General features: G+C 42.7%; 1 protein-coding gene across 6 annotated transcripts in view; it reads right to left on the bottom strand.

Moving 5' to 3' along the window:
- The window catches only part of FOXO3 (forkhead box O3), an 88629-nt gene that overhangs the window by 33902 nt on the left and 34813 nt on the right, over nt 1-19914 (bottom strand). The window contains exon 1 of one of the 6 annotated variants that reach the window (XM_062489931.1): nt 10770-10816. The exons of 3 other annotated variants lie outside the window; for them this stretch is intronic. Coding sequence is in view for 2 of the 3 variants with exons in the window: in XM_062489928.1 (XP_062345912.1) it covers nt 6014-6067 (54 nt within the window). In the remaining variant the exon portion in view is untranslated. Of the gene's footprint in view, nt 1-6013; nt 6794-9397; nt 9460-10769; nt 10817-19914 lie in introns of those variants that run through there. 2 more of the 6 variants (XM_062489929.1, XM_062489928.1) reach the window with 2 other exon arrangements.

Below are 19914 nucleotides of genomic sequence, written 5' to 3'. Positions count from 1 at the left end.
AAAACTGATGCATCTAAATTGAGGATTTTTTTGTGTGTGAAAGGCTTATTATTGGATAAATAATTGGGTAAGAATGGGAAAACGGATAGCAGAATCAGACCAGGAAGTAACAGGAGTAATGTGAAAATATTTAGTGGGGTAAAGTAGGTAATAAATTATGAACCATCTGGCCCATAGACATTTATAACAGACTGTCTGCCAGTGAGGCCAAGCAACTCTTTTTCTGGAGTGGGATAGGAGAGGAAGGCTCAAGGGTAAAGACTGAGACTCTTGTTCACTGGAAAAGTAGATTTTTAAAAACCCTCAGAGAAGGCAGGAGAGACTTCAAAGTAGACTGCAAAGGCCCAGGGTTCCTGGAGCTACATGCCTTAAAGGCTGAAGGCTGTGCAGGTACCTGTGGCCATAACTACCTGGAACAAGAGATGCAGCACTGCTGCTGGAGGGCTGGGAGGTGCCTGACCTTACCTGCCCAAGTCCCATTGCACCCTCCTTCTCAAGGGCCAGCAAGGATTTACTGCTTCCCCTGGGGTATGCAAGGGTCATAGAATCACAGAATACTTAAGGCTGGAAAAGACCTAAGATCATCAAGTCCAACCACTAAACTAAACCCAGCGTGTTCAGCACTAAAGCCTGTCCCTAAGTGCCACATCCACACGTTATTTTTAATGCTTCCAGGGATGGTGATTCCACCACTTCCTTGGGCAGCCTGACCAGCCTTTCAATGAGCAAAAAGCGTTAGTTAGTACTCTGTTAGTACAACAGAGCATCAAGCTGTGACAGACACACTCCCCAGTGTGGCTGCATCCTTTCTCCCTGTCCAAAAGTGCCTACTGAGGCTCAGTGACCACAGCTCTGAGAAGAGGCACTCAGGGACCTCGAGTCCTGTTGGCCGCTGATGACAGTGACCCCATGAAACAGCTTTCTCAAATCAAAATATGATTTAATAGTAACAGAAGGTAGGCAGCATAATGTTTTCTAAAACTGATTAAAAAGAGGGTATTTATCTCATTGTCCCATGCCAATACATGTTCCAGGAGCTGTTAAGAAGCTGAGATTCCTGCACACTTACAGGCAGGTGTCTGATGCTGGTGAGTGGCTCTCAAACAACTGCCTACTTCCTGCCTGAAGAGTTTTTTTAACTCTTGGCAGTTCCTTTGATCTATTCCTCCTTAGCACTGGCAAAAACACCTGAAGCTGAGGAGGTAGCATCTTCCCAGTTAATAGCTTTGGCATCATATTTTAATCCCTCCTGAGGCACCTTCCCAAAGTTATTTTATAGGAGCCGCTGTCTTGCCTGCCTGGTTGTTTTTAAAACTACTTTGATACCAAACCAAAAAGACACACATCCCTGAAGCAACTATGCTTCAGTATTGGGGAATACACCCTCTCCACACCTAGCTGGAGATGCACTCCAGGCTGGAGATAGAGAGCAAGGAAGAGAGGGACAAGTCCCACTGCACACCTTTAGGCACCCTGGGTGTCCAAGCTGGGAGTTGAGACTAGTGAAGCATCCTAACACGTGAGGCTTCTTCCAGAGGTCCCAAGTTCAGAAATGCCCTGCTGCTCATGTGAGACACAGAGACATTTGAAGATGGACCCTAATGATTTGCTCCTCTCTTCCTGAAGATATTTTTTCTTTGAGTTTATCCCTTCTCATTGCTGGGATTACAAGCTCTGTGCAAACTGTTGTTCTCATCTTTGCATACCCAGAGAAATAAAACAAATCATAATAACAGTATATGAAAAAGCAGACATTTATCTCAAGACCATGGTGTTTCCATTAAGGTGACTGGAAGTAAACACCTATGCCCCAAATGACAAGGAAAGCAGGCAGGGAGAAAGGTATGGGAAAAGGAAATAGTAGTAGAAAAAACATGATAATTCATCTCTACCAACAAAAAGGTGCTACAGACTTTCTTCTTGCCCTTCTCAAATAAATTACTTAAACAATTAAGGTTTGTCTAACAATAAAACAGACAAAGCACTTAGTATCTGTAATTTCAGCTTCAGAAAATAAACTATTTAATCCTTCATTTTTAAAATTTCTTTTACTTCTAAAAAAGAACACTAGCTCCTCACTCTGGTGCTTCCATAGCAATTTAGCAGGCATCAAATGACAAGATAAGAAACTGATAAATCTCAGTGCAAAGGAGAAATCAGTCTATCCTGACTCAGAGGCGAAACTTTCATGTTCAGCTCCCTCTTGCGAAAAGCTGGCATAAATAAATACAGTGCTTTTCCTACCTTCCTCATTTAGGAAAAAAACACCATCACCACCACGTGATACAGCCTCAAGACTACAGCTTTCTAGAAATAAAGAAAGGTCAAGCGAAACAGTTCTTCCTAAAGAGCTTGCCTGACTGCAGAAAAAGGATTGCACCAAGCAGTGAGCAGCAGGATGAGTGCCTTAAATCACACATCACAGGTGCTTCTCCATCCTCCATGGTGCCAGCATGGACAGCAAAGGAGTGGGGGGAGGTGGGGAGGAAATACAGAGATGTTGTCACAGTTTTGATGTTGACCATACTTTTGCCTGACAAGTCCTGGAAAAGGCAAAGCCACCTGCCCACCAACAACAACCAAGCACTGGACCAGGCCAACAAAAGTCCTGCATCTCTGTTCCACCAACATGGAGGCATGACCAGGTAGAAGAGAAGGCAGGAAGCAGTGAAAACTGCTTCAACTGGAAAACTACCATGAACAAAAACTGAAGAATTACCACAAAAACATGAAAACCCAGGGAAAAAAAAAAAATCTATGAAGATACTGTAATAGGTTAACTTTATGTGAATGACTCTTCAAGCTTGCCTAGACTGAGTCACTCTGTGAGCTGCCTCGCGGTCCATCTGGCTGCCAACTCCTGGCTAAACTTGAACATCCTGTGACTGAAATGAATGCATCAAAGGCTAAGGCACTGCAAGGTAACAAGGTTTTCTTTGTCCAGCACTTCCAGATGCACCAGTGTTCCCCCTATTCTAACTCTCACATATCCTCTGGGTCTGTGTTTGGTATATTTATGACTTTCAGAGGCTGTAAAGAAAGGGTAGACTTGAACTTTGCCTCTCACCCCAATTCCATGAACCTCCTCAATCCATCTCTAGCCATGTACCAGTGACAGTATAGTTTTGGATGTGAAACTGTTTACAATTTTTCGTTTCTCTGGATATAAAATTTTGCTACCACCTATGTAAACAACTTCCAAATACTGGAGGATGCAGTTGCTGCAGATGAATGCAGGCACATAAACCACTCTGACACAATTTTACAGAAAGTGAGATGCACTGCTGGATACTGCACTTTCACAGTTGGACTTTCAACCCACTTATAGTTGTAGTGGAAGGTGGAAGGAAAAAAGAAATTAAAAAGTATTCCTTACATTTCCAGCTCTCCTCCCCAAATCAGGAACACACTTCTATCTCTTACGTGATAATATAAACTTAAATAATCTTTCCTGCCCTCACTAAAACTATTTTTAAACCAGTAGTCAGGTACAAAATAAACGTCCCAGCTAATGCAATGTGTATTACTCAGTGATGATAAACACTGTACACCCACCTAGACTTTTCACTTGATGTGGTTGGAAACTGCTATGTAAGGTGGAAAAAGTAAGGCAGGCTGCTTTATTTTTGGCATTTACTTAAGAGTTTAGGCTTACTGCAGGAGTACATTTACTCTGGCTCCCTGTGCTTCTTTCAGCCAACTGTGTAAAGATATTTAGTGGCTATTTTTTTGTCGGGAAGAAAGAGGTATCACCCCCCCACCCCCGCTGTGTCTCCTACTCCACCACACTGCCAGGCTGCAAGAAAGGAGCACGCTGGGAGAGGACCTTCTCTTTCTCATCTGACAGAGCAGAGCTCAGCAAGGTAAAGCTCTGTCTAGCCAACAAAGCTCTTTACCACAAATATCCTTATTAAACACAGCCTTATCAGAGACCAGTTTCTGCAGTCTGAAGCAGTCAGGAATTAACTCTGTCAATATAAAATTTCAAGCCAGGATTAGAGCCCAGACCCAAGGGGATGTGAGCAAGCATTCAAGCCACAACAGAGTCACCTGACCGTGCTCATGCCATGTCGGGGGCTGCCCAAGGGGCAAGGGCTGTGCACCCACCAGCTGGTGCTACCCCAGCACCCTGAAGGGCAGGACAAGGGGGATGCTGAAACTTGTCTGTCTAGCAGGATGGAAGGGAAAGGTTCTGCCAGTGCTTCCAAAAGAGAACAGGCTGAGGGAAGACCCTGGTCCAGCAGCACCACCTGCGTGCAAAGAGCATGAAAAGCCAGCCTGGAAGGGACAAACAGCCCTCCACAAGTGTAGCCCAGGATTGCTGGCATGGGAGGTTGACCAGCACTTCCCAAAAGGGTGCCACCATCCAGCAAGGCGCATGGCCAAGATTTAAACTCATTCAGTATGCTCCTTTGTCAGCCTCTGGCTCTAATCCCACCCATAGGATCAGGCTGTGTCTCCTGCCTTATCCACAAGATGAAGTGGGACACAGCCCTCAGGGCTGTGGGACCAACACTACCTTCCTCCACTCCAGGGAGAGCCTCCTCCCCTGGCACGGCACGGCACGGCACGGCCTGCAGGAGCTGTGAGCTTTGCCTCACAGCTCCATGAGTCAAGGCCTTAATGGTGACCTTGCTTCTCCTGCTACGTACTGAAGGCTGGCAATGTTATTGATGGAGACTCCATGAAACATGTTTGTAATACTCAGCTAATAAGACAGCAGTGAGGCTACTGTGCCCTGTCATTAGCAACCCCAGTGAAAGAGCCTTCATGCTGCCCTTACCTACAGAATACCTCTCCACCTCCCAATAACACTGAAGTACATTTCAGTGCATGCTTAAACTACAGTAATTTTTAAACTCTTTCCCTGAGCTTACTTTTACAGCTGTTACTAAAGGGTTAAGCTCATTACTGACTCCAAACATGAACATGGGGAATATACCTTCCATCCCTTTTGGCACAAAGTAAGTGCAAAAGTTGCCTTTCTGCTTGACGAAAAGCCTGAAAAGCAAACAGTGCACACAGCATACATTGTTCAAGAAGGGAGTGAAAACAAGCCTAAACACAGATTAACTTTGAAGGTGTTGAGCCCGACCAAAGCAGGCAGCACCTACTGTTCCCAGCCCAGCACCCCAGGCAGCAGGTGCAGAATCCAGCACTAACAGGGATCCTGACCATTAGTCTCCCCACCAACACTGGAAAGCTGAAGTTGCACCTCAGAAAACAATCAGCTATTAAAAGAAATTAGGAAGGAAAAAAAAAAAGTACAGTCCCAAGGGCTTTAACAACACAAGGCCTTCACCCCTGAAGAGCACACACTCTTTAAGACTTATTCATCCTTTTCTAAACAAAATGAAGAAGCTTTCAGCGAGCCAAAACCTGTGGGGAGATTTTCAGTCACCAGAGGCAGCAGCACATGCCTTGATTCCTACTCAAGTCAGCAGAAATCAGGTGCCTAACCCATCTGCACCTCTGAAATCCCCTCAGTAACAGCTTAATGCCACAAAAGGGAGAAGCAAATGAGTTTTGTCTATAGGCTGCTTCTCAAACAAAGAAAACAAATTGCATGTGACAAGCTGCTGCACAAGTTTGACTGTATGAGTCTAAGTGCACCTGGAAGAGCTAATGGAGAAGTATGCCAGCTTCAGAAGGGCATATTGCTGCCAGTCATTTTAAATAAAAAACAAAACAAAATAAAACAAAACAAAAAAAAACCAAAACAAAATAAACCAAAACAAAATAAAACAAAATAGCATCCTAGAGATCTTGTAGGCCCCATTATGCAAGACCATTTGATTTGAGCAACCTGCAGTTTGGAAGCAGCATGCACCACTGCCTGCCCATGGCTATGGACTTCATGGGCCACACATCTCAATCATCAGAACTGGACTTGCCAGGCACAGAGACAAGATTTTCTGTGTACTGTCCTAAGAGCTAACCCCAGTCAACTCCAAATCTTCCTCCTTTTCTTTAGATCTGTTTAGAGCAGCACAGCTACAGCTGTGAAACAGACCTGCTGCCCTGGACTGTCCCCCTGGATTTTCTGGAGATGATCAGGTGGTTGCATGAGTGTACAGTCTTCCACCCTTAGCAGCTCTTAGAGAGCTGCCTACCTACACACAGCTTCATCACCCCAATGTGAGTGCAGGTTCATGTTGGGTGGCACTGCTCCAAATAGGGCTCCTGGAGTCCACTTGTCTCTTTTTTATTCTTCTTCACTCCTTTCTCTACTCTGCATCGTGCCTCAGTGAGCATGACAGCACCTTGGGAATTCAAAGCCATGGCTTTAGATGAAATCAACCAAGCACTGCAAATTCAAGTATTTTTTTAAAAGTTTTGGTTCATCTTTCAACAGCAGAGAAAAAGCACAATACAAAATTTAGATCTAATCTTCCTGTGTGGGATGCTTGGACTCAGGTAGGGAGCAAAGTCAGCCGCCTATGAATTCATGTTCTCACTGGGACCTGCTAGCTTCCAAAAGGCTCTTATCACTTCACAGCACTGCAATTGAACCATCATCCCCCCACTCCACCCTTTATCTTCTGCAAATCTCCCTGGGTGATAAACAGTGAAGTTTGTAAACAGACTGGCATTTTGATGTGGATTTTCAGTTCAAAAATATTCAAAGTGACACCCTTTTGGCAATACTGGAGAAATCATATGCAGAAGGTTCCATCCTCACACTGAGCATCTGAGGAGAAACATCCAGCAAAGTGTTGGGTGTGCTGAAGTGAAATCAGTTTGTTAGGGCCAGCACCTCCCTCAGCTGTTAGCATTTAAAAGAGACTTTCAGAGGGACCCAAGACAGACTCATAGAATTTCAATTAGATTCATGCATCTACTTCCTTCAGGTTCTTCTAAAATCAAACCCAGTGCTTACACCTATAATCATACCTAGGTTTTGAAATACCTTTCTCCTTTTGTGTGTGTGCAAGTCTTTATTGGGGAAAATCTTTTATGTGGATGGTTAACTACAATACTTAAGTATTTCTTGAAGTAAACACAACTTAAGCTCATTTAGATTTAAGTAGGTGCTTGCCTGCTTGCTTTTCTGAAAGCAGATGAACTTAATTACAAGTGTACCTATTCTAAACAAGGGCCCTTTGGACATCTAGCATTACTTTTTTCAGTTTTTTTTTAATCAAGATGTTCACACCACACTACAGAGTTTATAAACTCAGTTATATTTATATCCTTATAATATTCTCTGACTGGGATATGTGAATACAAAATATACTTACTTACTTGGAATACATTAACTTTCATCTGAATAAAACCGTTTACACATACCCAGTTTCACTACAAATTTAAGCAGTATACAATTAGCACTAATTGTTGGATATGCTGTTTTACTGTGTAATACACTGATCTTCCAAAACCTCCAATTGTAATGTTTAATAATCTGTCCCTAAAGAGGGGTCTAAACTTGGCTTCTCTGTATGTTTTGTCTTGCTGTATTTGACTTGTTAATTATCTGCCCAAGAGCTGCACTCAAAGGAAAGTAAAATTTAAAGATCCATGTTAAGATAGGCATATTTGGCTTCATCTCATTGGAAATCAATAATGCTAACATTCACATTCTAATAAATGCTTGGATGAAAAGACAAACACCACATACTTTCCAATGAAATGTGTGGAAGTCCTTGACAGTGCCTTACATAAGATTAAAAAAAAAAAAAAAAAAAAGAACAGGAGACATTGAATGACCATTCTCATATACATCTGTATCTAATTTGTCATCTGAGAAACCTGTACCTTGAACTTGTACAAGCACACCCCTTGTTCAGAGGACTATTGGGAGAACCCAGGACAGGTCAAGGCAGGGACAGTGACTAAGGTCAGCTCACTGGCTGTAACACACTCTGTTGAAATTGCAGCTGCAAAAGAGTGGAGATTTTATGCAGAAAAGGAAGCAACTCTGCCCTTTTGCACATCTGCGATGCAATGCGCTATTAAGCAAAATTAACTGATTATGTAGCAAACATGGCAAAATGAAGCCCTGACTCCTCTGACAGCGCTATCTCCTTTTTAATGAGGCACAGAACAATCTGTTACCAGGGTTAGTGCTGCAGACAGTGTTTATGGTAATGGGCCCCAGCTCATCTATTTTTTTATAGTTCAGTAGGTACCGCAGATGCAGAGGTACCATACATTAACTGCAGAGCCTACAGGGGCACAATGTTTGGCCATGTCACTGGATATTAACAAACTTGTACAAAGGGCCTCCAACAGTTTAATATGTTTAATGACACCTATTCTAATCTATTCATCCCAATCTGTTCCTCCAGCTTGCCTTACTAACACTTGGTCCAACACGTTCACACCTGTATGGCTCATTCTGCTCCGTTACCTGAAACTTTCCTTGCCTCAAGTATATTGCTCTGACCATACCTAACTTATCAGGCTTTTCTAAGCCAAGGAGCAGCTGAAGAACATTGCTAGGAAACCCTACAGGCAACTGCAGAATCAGATGAACTGTGCACAAAATAGGTCACTTATGCATTATCAAATGCATTTAATGCAATTACAATCACCAGAGAAATGAAAAAAAACCAGTAAAGGACAGAGAAGGAGGGGAGGCCATCAACAGCAAGTGTAAAGTCCTGTTTCTTCACAAGAGAATGCCATCAACAGGTCACCCCCCTCTGGTAAAAGAACAGACTTTAAATTGGACACAATTTTTATCACATAATTAAAGGCTGTAAGAGGGCATATTTAGGTTTTCAGTGCTGTGATGAACATTGGAAGCAAGACCATGGAATAAATCATTAAAAATCCATAACAGCAGTCTCAGGAAAGGAACCAGACAGGAGCTGCTACCTGTGCAAGAAGCCCACTGCCTTTCCACAAAGTCTCCTCATCACTTGCAACTTCTCAGAAGAGCAAATTGCCATGGGGAAAAATGCACTTTGCCGGGCTAAAAAGAATGCACTTTGCAGCCCATGAGATAGAGTAAAAATTAGTTTTCAAATCCAAGTTCTTGAGAGGCCATGCATCTCTGAAAATCTGTCTCCAGAACTTCCTCCCCAGCAACCATCAACACCAGCTCTTCTGCCTGGATATCCTTCTTAAAATTCACATCCTGCTTAAACCTTACACCAAACTAACTCTAATGAACAGCTCTCACTAAAGTGAAGCTGTTCCCCTAAAGAGCCAGAAACTCTTGGACTTAACGTACCCTGACACGTGAATGTCCTGCATTAATGGAGCAGGCTGACACAGGACACAAAAATGACAAATGCTTTAAGTAAGGATCCCTTCCTGCACAAAGCAGTCCACAGGCTGCACCCCTTACCCTTGCAGACAGAATCACCTGCAATCCATTACAGCCTTGAGCGTTTTCATTATTTGAAATCACAAATGTAATTTAACACCTTTAAAAATAGTAAGGGCTCACCTTGGAAGTTGAATTCAAACCATTGTGAGTGACATGGTGCATGTGCCATGATGAGCCATGATGAGTACAACTCTTTCTGTGCAGTATACAGACTGACAAGAAAGCATCATACTTCCCGTCACCCAAATTTTTTCATGTCAATTATCAAATTATTTCATGTCAGTCAAAAATCACTCTCCTCTCTGTTCTTAGGACACACTCCAGACAGGCCATAAGCACTGTATCTGTCAAGTGAAGTATGGAAAACAAGACACCCATTTTGTCTGCTGCATGGTTCCTTGTACAAGGTGAATGTTTTCATCATCTAAACACGCGGGTTTCATAAATGGAAAAAAAACTAAAGTGAAAATAAAAGTATTCTGATTACTTGTTCTCCATATTTCACCTCAGAAATACAGACTGAAAGATTACATACAGGATAGCATTGATGCAGAGGGATTGAGACACCACATCAAACCATAACGAGACTAATTCCTCCATCTCCTCCTAATCCCTCTGAGAATGCAGGATATTTACTTCTATTATCACCATCGTTCCACTTCCCAGCCCTGACTGCTGGTTACTGTAGTACTGTATGTACTCTTCAGAGTTGCTGAGTCAAAGAAAAAACAGCCCAAGTAATTAGAAAACAAACAAACTAAAATAGACTTTTCCTTCTGTCCCTCCCTTCCTCCTTAAATAAAGCAACATCACAGACTGTGAATCACATTGTGGCCATCATATGACCATATCAAAAGCCTTCTATTTGGTTTTTTTTTTTTTTTGCTGTGCACACAGACAAGATAAAAATGTTTTACTGAGAGCTAGTCATCATGAAGTACCCACTGAGACAATCATTTATCTTTGCATGCAAGGGATCTCAAGATGTAGATTGCTGCTTACAGACTACAGATTTTTTGGAGGAGGGAATATTAACTAGGAAGAAGTCATGTCATATGTTTGGTCCTAATATTTGTTGGCTTAGGAGCAACATGGTTGTGTGGGACTTGTTCAATTTTAAAACGTACTTGCTGATACTGAAAGTAAATGTCTTTTTACAAAGAAGTCAACAAATACAATATACTATGTATATATTATGTAATATACTCTCTCTTTGTGCCTCTGTTTAGATCTACCACATAAACTGGACCCCTTAAAGCTTCACTTGCACTGAAACTTAAAATTAACAATGTCTAAGCATCCCAAGCAGTACATGAACAACAGCCACCATCTAAATAACACCAGAAAAACTGGAATCCATTTACAGTAAGTTTTCAAAACCAGCATTTAACACAACCCTACAGTCTCTAAGTGACACAAGAATGCCTACTCTCAGGTAGAGCTACGCTGCGGCTATGTTGAAAGGCATGGGCAGAATGGAAAATGCACTCACTTCAGCCAACCCAGTGCCACTGTATTTCTCTCTAAAGAAAGCAGATGACTGAATTATCAACTGTAAATGACTTCTGGGTCACAGAAGGAGGTGGAAGGGTTGAAACCTTGAACTACAGCTGCTGATGCCTAGTGTCTTTATCTCCCTGCTCCCTATGGCGTGTAGTTGCTGGTTATCTCAAAGGATGAACGACCAGCCTGCAATGAATTATGCCTGCTTATCTTCCAGACGGGCTATACAGCAAGTCATTAAGTCATCTGAGAGTATAACCCCAAGGGAATTACCAAATGAATGTGAAATCCTGTCCTGCTCTTAGCCCTTGTGACAGAGTGTTCCAGTGCTTCTGGCGCAGGCACCACAGGGAGCAAGAACTGGCGTGAATGTCTCTCACCTGTTGGTGTGGCTACTTTTTTTCTGATCTTAACATTTTCTGCTTCTAAGGCTGCAAAGTTAGGCAATGTCAGACGAGTTAACGACGGTCATTTCCTTCAGAGGAAGGGAAAACACAGCCCTTCTCTGAACACCAGGACTTCCAAACCTCCAATGTACCAGCTGAGACAAGCGGCCAATATGAGACTAGCAGAGAGCTTACGGCTATCTTATTTGTGTTGGGATATAATGGGTATTGTCCAGATGAAAGGGTGCGCTTCTTCTGAAGAGCAGCACATATTTTTAATTAAAAGAAATTGATTTAGTGACAGGATTTACAATTGGGTATCTGACAAGCCCACTGACCTTCACACACATACACAAATGACTGAAGCTTGATGCACTCAGAGAAACAAATTCTCGCTTGAAACCACAAACCATTGAGCTCACTGACTCCTGCAGAACCCAAGGAACCACCTCCAAAGCACAGTGTATCAAAGTAGACTTAGGGTAAAGATTGATCTGCACAGCAAACCTTTCCAGATAACACTTCAGGAAGTCAGGGGGATAAATAACATCTTTAAATAGACAGAAAAAAAGCAAAGGCTCACCCATGCTTTATTACAGCCTGGCAAAGCTTTAGCTCACCATTTGCCTGGGATGCTGTATTTAATGTCCCTACTCCCATTGCTCCTTGCACTGAGTGAGATGTACAGTAGTTAAATATCTCCTTTCAAGTATTTTTAGTGCCCACACAAAAGAAAGAGGTGCAGCAGCACCCTTAATGAGAAGAGACATACTAGCACCTCCAGACAGCGCTAAACAGTTTGGCATCCAGCCTCTAAAGCTGTTTTCAAGGGCCTGTTGCTCAGGTTTGTTTTTAGTTTCCCATTATCTGCAGCCACTGTAATGAACACCCTAGGAGGTGTTTCCTTGGAAGTGGTGGTGTGACAACCTCTGTGTTCCACCCTGGCTGAACAGCAACCAAACCTGAATTTTACTGGGAAGGAAAATAAGCAGGATCCTCCACAAAAGAACAAGCCCATCAGGATGGAAAACTGTGCCTTCACAAAAGGCCAACAACAATCTCTAACCTTCTGCCAGGTGATGCCTACAAAACACATGAACAAATGAAGCCAAACACCATTTCAGGATCCCCTTCTACATTGAAAATTACAGACTAAAAATAATAATTTCTTAAAGGCTCGGTTTTCTTTATTTACAAGCTTTACTGAATGAAAACCCCTCTCCCAGCCTGGTCAACCTGATAGGTTTCTCTGAATGTTACCAGATAAAAAATAAAACCTAATCCTTGCTTGAATGTTCCTGGGACATGGCCAGGGTATTTATATCTTTCCAGGGCAAAACTCAAACTAGGCCTTGTGCGGTGCCAAGAAAAGTCCTGCTAGGACAAGGAAAGAGGAAACTGCTCCCGTTTCCATGTGGACATCAGAAAACTTTGTCTGGAAAACAGAAGATGCCACACAGATGATCAGAGAGCAACCAGACTTCCTTTAGAAAGCTACACGCAACACTCCTCCCAAAACGGTTTTTTTTTTTTTTTTGGAGGATGGCTCAGGCTTGTTGTTCTTCTGTGTGTGTTTTGGTTTGCTTTTTTTGAAAAATCGGGACCTCCTACATGAATAAAAAGTAATCTAAGTAATCCAAATTTCTTTTTCAATCAGTATGTCATGCCCAGAGACATACCGGGCACCTCCACAAGTGTGATTTTAATCTTATCTTCCTATGCATAGTGGTTTATATAAGGATTTAGGGTTTTTTTCTCTTATATAACACCTATTTTTTCACACTGTACCTCCAGCCACTACCATAAACAAGGAATTAAACTGCATGATGGTAAAAAGTTTTCACTCATAGACCAGCTTCTAAGCCTGCAAGAAGTCTGCTAAAGGAAAAATAAAAGCAACAGATTTTCAGTTTTAGTGGACAAGGACAGCAAGGGCTCCCTTGTTAGCTTCTATTTATGGTCCCACAGCAGATGACCTGAATCTCCTCCATACTCATCCCCCTCTACAGAGCCTATAGCTTAGATTATTCACTTCTTAATGAAAACACCACCTGCCAGATGGACAAGAGAATAATTACATTACAGTTACATTATTAAAATACATACAAGTCCTGTTTGCTGTGTACAGAGCAGTGCTATACATCTGGATCTGTGTACAGTAGAAAGACTTTCAGAAATAGGATTTTCCTTGCCGTATTTTTGGTAATAAAGATCAGCATCTGATTCATGCAATTGCCTGATGCAAATCTACCTGATGTGGGAAAGGCATCTCTTGGAGTAATAAGCTACCTTTCGTTATCATATGAGCTGGCTGTGTTTTGTAGGCCAGGGTTCAACTATTGCATCCACAACACACTAGCATTTCCACCTGAAACCCCAAACAGAATGGAGGAGACACCAGGAACTACACAGAAGGACAGAGCTCTAATGGGAGTCAAATAAAGGTAGGGACCTTATCTGAACTTGATAAAAAAAGCTTTGGATTTAAGTCTAGGGGTGAGCAAAAGTTCAAGCCAATTATGTTCCCGTATCCCTAATACTATCCATGGCATCAACCAACAGCACGTCCTGCCCTGGTGCTCTGTCTCGGGGAGCATTTCCACCTCTCTGGTAAAAGCATTGTTACTCATACTTCTGGGAGCCAGGGGTAGAGAATGAGAAACCAAAATGCCTGAATGGACAGTGCAGTACATAATAGTTTCATCATTAAAAAGATGGTCACAGAGTGAGTCACTTACTGCATAGCCACAGCTGCATCTGCACTGAACTGAGCGCAGAAAATTGATTTCCCCTCCCGAGAAATATCCTGAACCTTTAATGGTGTTTATCCAGGAGGGCAAGAAGACCAGGGAATGCTTTCTGCTGGTTGAACGCATTTCTCTCTTCCATTAAGACAAGCTACATCTTTAACAAAAAAGCCCGTATTTTGTTAAAAACATGTTTTAAAGTTTAACATTCATAAACTGCTAACATAGAAATTTTGGTAACACCACTTCTTTCTGTCTCTCCCAGTACTTCATATATTACTTAGAAATACTGCTCTGGGGCTAATGAGACTTTTTCAGCCTATTCCTACTTTCCTGGCTCTTGTTCCTCAGATGGAACAGAGCTGTAAAAGACCCTTCAGGGACTTATCTATGCAGACACTCGAAGAAACTACTGGTTGGTTTGGCTGAATACATAAATTCTGCCATTCAGCTCAGTGGTACCAGAAATACTGGATGGTTCTTGTCCTCACAGGGTGAAACAACAGGAGCACAGTGTTCAGTGTACACTTGGTTCACTGCCTCTGCTACTGGGAAAAACAGTGAAGTTTCTCCTTAGAAGGATGATCATGTTTTGGGTAAGTAAATAAGATGGACAAAGTCCAGAGCTCACACTAAGCAATGCACAAAAACCTTGCACACAGCCCATCCTGTCTTTCTGGCTGACAACTAAACACATAATTCCTTGAGGGAAGAAAACATCTTGATCAGCTTGCCTGAGACCCAAACTTCAGTCCTAGCCAGACAGCAGTCCTCATTTCACCAGGAGCCAGACTCCAGCCCTGGATGGTTTCCATCAGGATTCCATTAAGCCTGTGCATGTGCAGCTCTCATAATTTGCAAGAGCCACGTGCATATTCAAGAGCAGATTTGGATGTTGTGTTTCTTTCTGGCTTTGTAATGGTTCTCAAGCCCCTTAAGGTAACAGTCTGTTTTCTGGAAACTTAGTAATTTCTTAAATACGTTCACAAGTTTATCCCTCTTATCTGGCAAACAAGATTGAAATTATGAGAAGTCTATATCTTTTTTTTTTTTTACTTCTGAAGACAAAAGACTGTTTTCCTGAAGGAAGATGTTGGTTAGACTGCATAGTTTCCTGCTCAGGAATCTTTTTCCTTTACCAATACCAATACCAATGTCTGCAGAGGTCCTGCCACATATATATAGCTCCTAGTTTGTCTCCTAGGTTCCACTGAGTCAGTCTAAGGTGTCATAGAACTGGACTAAAACCTATTTTACAAAACCAGAAATTACCTCAGAACACGGAATGCCCAAAGAAAAGAACAACTTTGCACAAGAAATAGCTCAGGTAGCCTGTGATCTCAAGCAATTCCCATTGTTCTTGTCAAGAGCAGAGTATAGATCTAAATTCCCAAACACAGCAATGTTTATTGCACTAGCTTGGTGATTCACTAAGTACAGGATGTGCCCAATTATTCTGTGTATTTTTCCAATCTTATTTCATAAACTTCAGTTGCACAAGTACAGCAATACATTCTTTCTTGTCCATTAAAATTAATTTTAAGAAAGGCCATCTGACTCGAACAATAAAATCACCAACTGGCTATATGTGTGAGGCTTTTTTGTTTTGTTGTTGTAACCATGGAATCAAAAACCTTGGCTGTTAAGTGCATATATTCTGTGATACAATCGCTTTATTTTTTGTCTCAACCTGCTGAGAAAACTTTTTCTTTTAACTTAGGATGCTGGGTTTGTTCCAAATTCAAAAATTAAAAACAGCAGTTCTGAAGGACATGGATATCTAAGCCAACAACATTTGACTGTCTAACATAAAAATTAGCAGAACTGTTATTACTAAAAACAAACTATTAGATTTTTCCAAGATAAATAAAAACTTAGAATTCTGACTATCAGTCCACAAACACAGCTTCTAATTTAGTTTGTTTGAACACAACACCGGATAAAAGGGATACAACTTTAGTTTTTGTATCTCTAAGTTAATTTCACTACCTTAAGCAAGCTGGCTGTGAACAGAAGCTTCACCTCATTTTCCTTCTAAGATGTGTTATTACAAGTAAATACAAGCCTTTGAATTATCATCAAGGCTGACAACCATGCTCCATTCCTGCACATTCAAGATTATTTTATGCATGAAGTGTGGGGCTCATTGCAGAAGTAGCATAGGCAAAAAAATGCAGGACAAATGCAGTGCAAGGTCCCCGACTCCCCACCACAAGGCACATGCAGCATTTATGAGAACCCCAGCAGCCGGGATGTGATGAAACAGGTTTCACCTGGAGAGCTCACATCACCCTACTTGAAGCAGATGGGGCAGCCTGGGGTGCAGTGGCTTCCCATAAGCCACACGGCTCCCTTTGGTACTGCAGAGGCATAGGAAACCTAGGTTTCTTAAACCTCCAGCTAGGATCACCCTGGCTGTGTCCACCCAAGGGGGTGGTCCAAAGCAGTTCTGAAGCAACCCCCCTAGCCATCCATGCCATTGCAAGCTGGATTTCTTTACAGGGTGGCTCTGCTGGACCCAAATGAAATTCCTTTCAGAAAAAAACTTAGAATAAAATTCAGGGACATACCAAATGCCTTCACATCTTTGAATTAAGACTGAAGTATATGAAACAAGTAGTGCTTTGGGGAGATTCCACCCACACATGCAGCAGGGACATTTTGTCCAAAGGACCAGACAAAATCTAGTCTGGAATAAAATTCTCAGTTTGAATATAGTGTAGATACAGGAGCTTCTGTACCCACTGCTTTGATCTACTCATCCTCTCCCACTGCCACACAACAGGTAAAGCCCCTGTCAGTCTAGCATGGTGAGCTGACAGGCCAGCCAGTGCCTCTTGCCATGCATGCAGGACTGACACCCAACAATTTTTTCTGGACAGCCAAGCACTGCACTAACAAACCATTTTATGTTCTAAGGTACAACCTTCACACTCCAGATCGCATATCCACAAGGCAGATCAGAGTTCTGGTCCAGCTTGTAGGAGCTCTTCTCTGACAGGACCCGCACATCTTTTGAACCCCATCATAGAAAGTACACCAGAAGCAGCTGCCCGCTACAAACCTGAGGCATCTACACCACTGCACAAGGCCAAGCAACACCTGAAACATCACTGACGTGGCCCATGAATTATATCACCCACTCTTTCCAGTGGCACTCAGACAGCTGAGCCCAAACTGCCCTGAGACACTCGGATCTGGCAAAGCAGTGCCATCCAAACCAGGTCAGCCAGTTTAAAGCAGGCTTGCTCCCGCTCCTGGCAGCAGAGGTTTACCTCCAGCAGCTGCCCAGCACTTCAAGGAAATAAGTGTCACCTCACCACTTTGTGCACACACCCTGCAGCTGCAGTCACCAGTCAGGCTCTGCAACCTCACTGGAAAGAGACACGAGAGTAAGATAGGCCAAATTAAAATCCTAAGCCCATTAATCACACCCTCATGACTTCAGATAATGCAACGTGCAATATGCACCATATGCTTATGTAGGTCTTGCCCTTGGCCACAATCTAGGTTATGGAATAAACTAGGAGCAGGGCTGTTGTAAAAAAATGAAACAACACAAGGCAGGAGGGACAGGCTACAGTCACGGGAATTCACTCCCTCGATGGAAGGCAGTTATGCAAAGAGTTCATACCTGAACTCAAATGGCTCAATTAACATTCCTGAAATGAAACTCATCAACTCTTCACATAAAATGAGACCAAAAATGATGGCATGTACCCAGTCTTTGACACCCTCAGTGCCTGAAGTGGAGCTTAAATGGATCAGAGTTGCTTTGCAAAGTTCTCTGTAAAGAACTGCCAAAAGAACAAAGTTATGTGAAATATCACTTTATCGTTCCTACGGTGGAAGCAATCACGGAAATGGCAGTGGAAGAATGCAGCTGAAGTAGGTTCCTCTGACCTGCTGCAAGGCACTGAGAAAACTCTTCAGCCTCACTGGAGAATTGCAGGGTTCTCTGCATTACAGTGATTTCACGCCCCTGTTTACAGACAGTGTTGCATGATATTTGAAGAGTGGTATTAATAGAAATCCATTAAATAAAAAAACACAAGTGAAAACTGGACATACATGCTATGCTAAATATTAATGCTGTTTGGGAAAACTGCAGGCTACTTCACATGGAAAAAAGACATTATTTTTGAGGGGGAAATGATCCATGTGGAGATTTACAAAGATTTAAAATCAAACACATCAGAAAATAAGTATTCCTATTTAGACCAATTGCTTAAAGTCAATTTTTTTCTAAAAGACTGCTGTATTGCTAACACATATACATTTGATACAGCAGGATTACAGTGGGGAGATGAAAAGTCCCAGAGGGAAGCTGACCCTGCAATCCTTTAACACTTAATGTATTACATAGAATCACAGAATCTATTAGGCTGTAAAGGACTTTTGTCTCTCTCTCTCCCCTGTTGGACTCAAGTCCAGCCTATGACCAAACACCACCATGTCAACTAGACCATGGCACTAAGTGCCACATCAGTCTTTCCTTAAACAACTCCAGGCGTGGTGACTCCATCACCTCCTTGGGCAGCCCATTCCAATATCTAACCACCATTTCTGTGAAGAAATTCCTCCTGATGTCCAACCTAAACCCCCACTAACACAGCATGAGGCCATTTCCTCTCATCCTATTGCTGGTTGCCTGGGAAAAGAGACCAACCCCACCTGGCTACACCCTCCTTTCAGGTGATGAGGTCACCCCTGAGCCTCCTTTTCTCCAGGCTGAACACCCCCAGCTCCCTCAGCTGCTCCTCACAGGACCTGTGCTCCAGACCCTTCACCAGCATCACTGCCCTTCTCTGGACTCACTCCAGCCTCTCAATGTCCTTCTTGTAGTGAGGGGCCCAGAACTGAATACAGGATTTGAGGTGCAGCATCACCAGTGCTGAGTACAGAGGAAGAATGTTCTATCAACAGCCTTAGTCTCCAGATACAAATCACCTGATTTTTCATTCTATCTCCCGGTGTATTTTTTTTTTGCCTGCAGATAGTGAAAGATTGTTTCTAAGTGATAAAACTGTGTTAATGCCTTCAAATCCACCTGGCAGAAACAGCAGGACACTTTAAACAATATAGTCTGCATGTAAGACATTTACCTTACAGGTGACTTTAATGTACACAATAGAAAATGTCCTTCTATCTTCATCAAAGACTTGCTATCAGCTCAAAATCCAATTAACTTAACATAAAAGGAGAAAGAAAAAGGATAGAGTGAGGTTGGCGAGAACAAGAGTAGGACAGAACTGCCCAGAACCTCTTCTGTGTCTGAGTCCCCTTCAGCGCACCTGAAAGGGCTTGTTTATACCAAGGCAGAAAGCCTAGACTGATGCTAGGATTGGGAAAGTATCTTTTTCTGACCTAAAGAGACCAAATTTAGATACCTGTGGTACCTAAGTGCTATAATGGAAAGACAGGGAGTAGAGTGAGTTTCCTAAAGAGAATGATTCAACCCAGCAGGTGTGAGCTGTGTTGTGAGCTCTCCTTGCCTGCAGAGAGCACCTTGGACACACACAGCCATTGCAGTAACACCTGGAGGAGCTGATGGGGGGAGGCAGCCCCAGGTAACACTGCTTCACACTGATAAAAGCCTGGAGTGCAGCAGGCACAGTAAGCAACACTGTGGAGACAACTATTTTGCCTGAGCTTTTCAGTTTGATTAATCTTAGATAATATGAGTGACAACAGTAGGTAATAAAAAACACATAAATATACAACCTTAAGCCTCCTGAACTCCTTTGATCCCAACAAATCATGCTGCCAAGCACTTGCAATGCTGTAAACCTTGCCAGGATGGTGGGGGGGGGGGGAGACATGAGAAATATACCACGCCTCAGTAAGAACTCATCAGTGCTATCTGCTCTGCTGAAAAGGAAGCCACAGAGCAGGGGAAAGGAGAGCTCACCCTCCAGAGCCAGGGCTCTGCCTGGGAACAAACACCAGCTGGCATTTCCATTCCATGCACCCCCTCCAGCTGCCTCTACACTGCATAGGT

Source organism: Cinclus cinclus, chromosome 3 (genome assembly GCF_963662255.1).
Source record: "Cinclus cinclus chromosome 3, bCinCin1.1, whole genome shotgun sequence".
Lineage (NCBI taxonomy): Eukaryota > Metazoa > Chordata > Aves > Passeriformes > Cinclidae > Cinclus > Cinclus cinclus.
Note: the sequence above shows the minus strand (reverse complement) of the source record. Positions and strands in the feature narration are given on the sequence as shown.